This window comes from Echinops telfairi, unplaced genomic scaffold, assembly GCF_000313985.2.
Source record: "Echinops telfairi isolate 266 unplaced genomic scaffold, ASM31398v2 ScPeMD7_18;HRSCAF=68, whole genome shotgun sequence".
NCBI classification, from domain to species: Eukaryota; Metazoa; Chordata; class Mammalia; order Afrosoricida; family Tenrecidae; genus Echinops; species Echinops telfairi.
Genome location: NW_022103915.1, coordinates 87,364,089 through 87,366,438, shown reverse-complemented (window position 1 = coordinate 87,366,438; position 2,350 = coordinate 87,364,089). Strand labels below are relative to the sequence as shown.

Genomic DNA, 2,350 nt, shown 5'->3' with positions numbered 1-2,350 from the left:
ATAACAGTTGTATGAGCCCCTAATAAAATGTTAAAAAAAAAAAAGAAAAGAAAACTCCTTTATTTGTTGACCTAGAAAGATGAACTAAATAAACTTAAACCTCTGTATCAGAAACTGCATTTTCTTTATTTCAATTAGGTAGGATCTGAATGTGAAAAATCAGATGATCCTTTCTGGACAGTTTGTAATCACACCCTGAAGACAAGCACGTGCAAACATTAGAGATCTTTGAAAAATAATGTCTTCATTTGTCCTGACTTTAGTGTTGTTAGGTGTCGTCCACTTAGTTCCCACTCATAGCATTCAGCCTCACATCAGCTCCTCAAAATATGAGTTCTTGTTTGTAGTTCTATTGCCTTTTTGTTTTAACGAAGCAGGCTACATAAGAGAAAGGGGGTAAGTTTATGTATAAAGACGTATTATCAACATTGGAAACAAAAGTCAGAAGCAGAAAAATTCTTATGCATCCGATTACACCACTGGAATGGAAGACTCTAGCTCCACTGGATTCGACCAAAATATTACTGAGATTTGGAAGCACAATCAAGGCAAAAGAAAGAGCCCCGATGGTGTAGTGCTCAAGAGTTGGGCTGTGATCCACAAAGTCTGTGTTTTGAAACCACGAGCTGCTCTGTGGGAGAAAGAGGAGGCTTTCTATTCCTATAAAGAGTAGAATGCTCAAAAACTCACAGTGCTGAAAGGCCCTGTCCTATAGGGTCACTAAGAGTTGTCATCGACTCAATGGCAGTGAGTTTATCAAGTCAAAATAAATTGGAATGTGTTCCCAACTGGTCTCAGAACACATCGTGTATTCTCCTGTATAGGAAGCAAAACGACCTGGATTACAGTCATATCTTTCTTCTTCCTAGGTCTACAACCCATGAACAGGTCAGCAACACACCTGGTGACGGAGTTTGTTCTCCTGGGATTCCCAGGCTGCTGGGAGACTCAGGTTTTCCTTTTCTCGTTGTTTCTGGTGGTTTATGTTTTGACCCTGCTGGGGAATGGAGCCATCATCTGTGCAGTGAGATGGGACCCACGTCTCCACACCCCTATGTACTTTCTGCTGGGAAACTTTGCCTTCCTTGAGATCTGGTATGTTTCTTCCACCGTACCCAACATGCTAGCCAACATTCTCTCCACGACCAAGGCCATCTCATTTTCTGGTTGCTTCCTCCAGTTCTATTTTTTCTTTTCCCTTGGCACTACCGAATGTCTCTTCTTGGCAGTCATGGCTTACGATCGGTACTTAGCCATCTGCCGCCCATTGCACTACCCCACTATCATGACTGGGCAGCTATGTGGCATGCTTGTGTCTCTCTGCTGGCTCACTGGATTCCTTGGCTACTCAATTCCAATTTTCTTTATCTCCCAACTTCCCTTCTGTGGCCCCAATATTATTGATCACTTCCTATGCGACATGGACCCACTCATGGCTCTGTCCTGTGCTCCAGCACCCGTTATTGAATTTATTTTCTACACTCAGAGCTCCTTGGTCCTCTTCTTCACTGTCATGTATATTCTTCGATCCTATACTCTGCTGCTCAGAGCTGTTTTTCAGGTCCCTTCGGCCGCTGGCCGGCGAAAGGCCTTCTCCACATGTGGTTCTCATTTAGTTGTAGTGTCTCTTTTCTATGGGACAGTCATGGTAATGTATGTGAGTCCTACCTATGGCATCCCAACTTTGATGCAGAAAATCCTCACACTGGTATATTCAGTAGTGACACCCCTCTTTAATCCCCTGATCTATAGTCTCCGTAATAAAGACATGAAATTTGCCCTGAGAAATGTCCTGTGTAGAATCAAAGTAAGTCAAAACTCATGAGTCAAACATGTGTCATACTTTCACGTTCTAATGAAGAACAAGGTGAAGATGTGTCCATTACCTCTATGGTTTTTTCAGTCCTCACTCTGAGGAGTTAGAGGCCAGATATTTTGTCTGCTGAGCCCTACTTTAAATACCTTTCCTGTACTGATCTTAAACCTTAATTTACTGGTCTTTTTTCCTTATAGAAGGGGTCTGGTTACCTAGTGGGCTATGCAGGGCTGCTAACTGTCAGGTCTGATCGGTTTGAGCTCACCAGAGGCTCTGTGGGAGAAAGATAACGCTGTCTGCTCCTGTAAAGATTGGTAGTCTGTCGATAGGGTTGGTATCAATCAGAATCAATCCAATGGCAGTAGTTATGGTTTGGGGGGGGGCGGCGAGTGTTGTCCTTACTGGAGTGATAAAATGCAATCACACTGTTAGACTTTGGTGTGCCTTTGGTTGGAGGGTCAACCTAGTAACCTTTACTGAATAATTAAAGTGCAGTAACTTCTAGGCAGCATGGGACACTTCTAACCCTTTAAC

General features: G+C 43.1%; 1 protein-coding gene across 1 annotated transcript; it reads left to right on the top strand.

The window, feature by feature from the left end:
* The first annotated feature begins 826 nt into the window (after positions 1-826).
* On the top strand, positions 827-1,825 carry LOC101649352 (olfactory receptor 11H4). The gene has a single exon (XM_004698431.4). It carries the CDS (start codon positions 881-883, stop codon positions 1,823-1,825), a length of 945 nt encoding a protein of 314 aa, XP_004698488.1. The 5' UTR covers positions 827-880.
* The last annotated feature ends 525 nt before the right edge of the window (positions 1,826-2,350 follow it).

What these genes read in the sequence shown, in the direction of transcription:
- LOC101649352 (XM_004698431.4), top strand. Translation starts at nt 881, where the DNA reads ATGAACAGGTCAGCAACACACCTGGTGACGGAGTTTGTTCTCCTGGGA.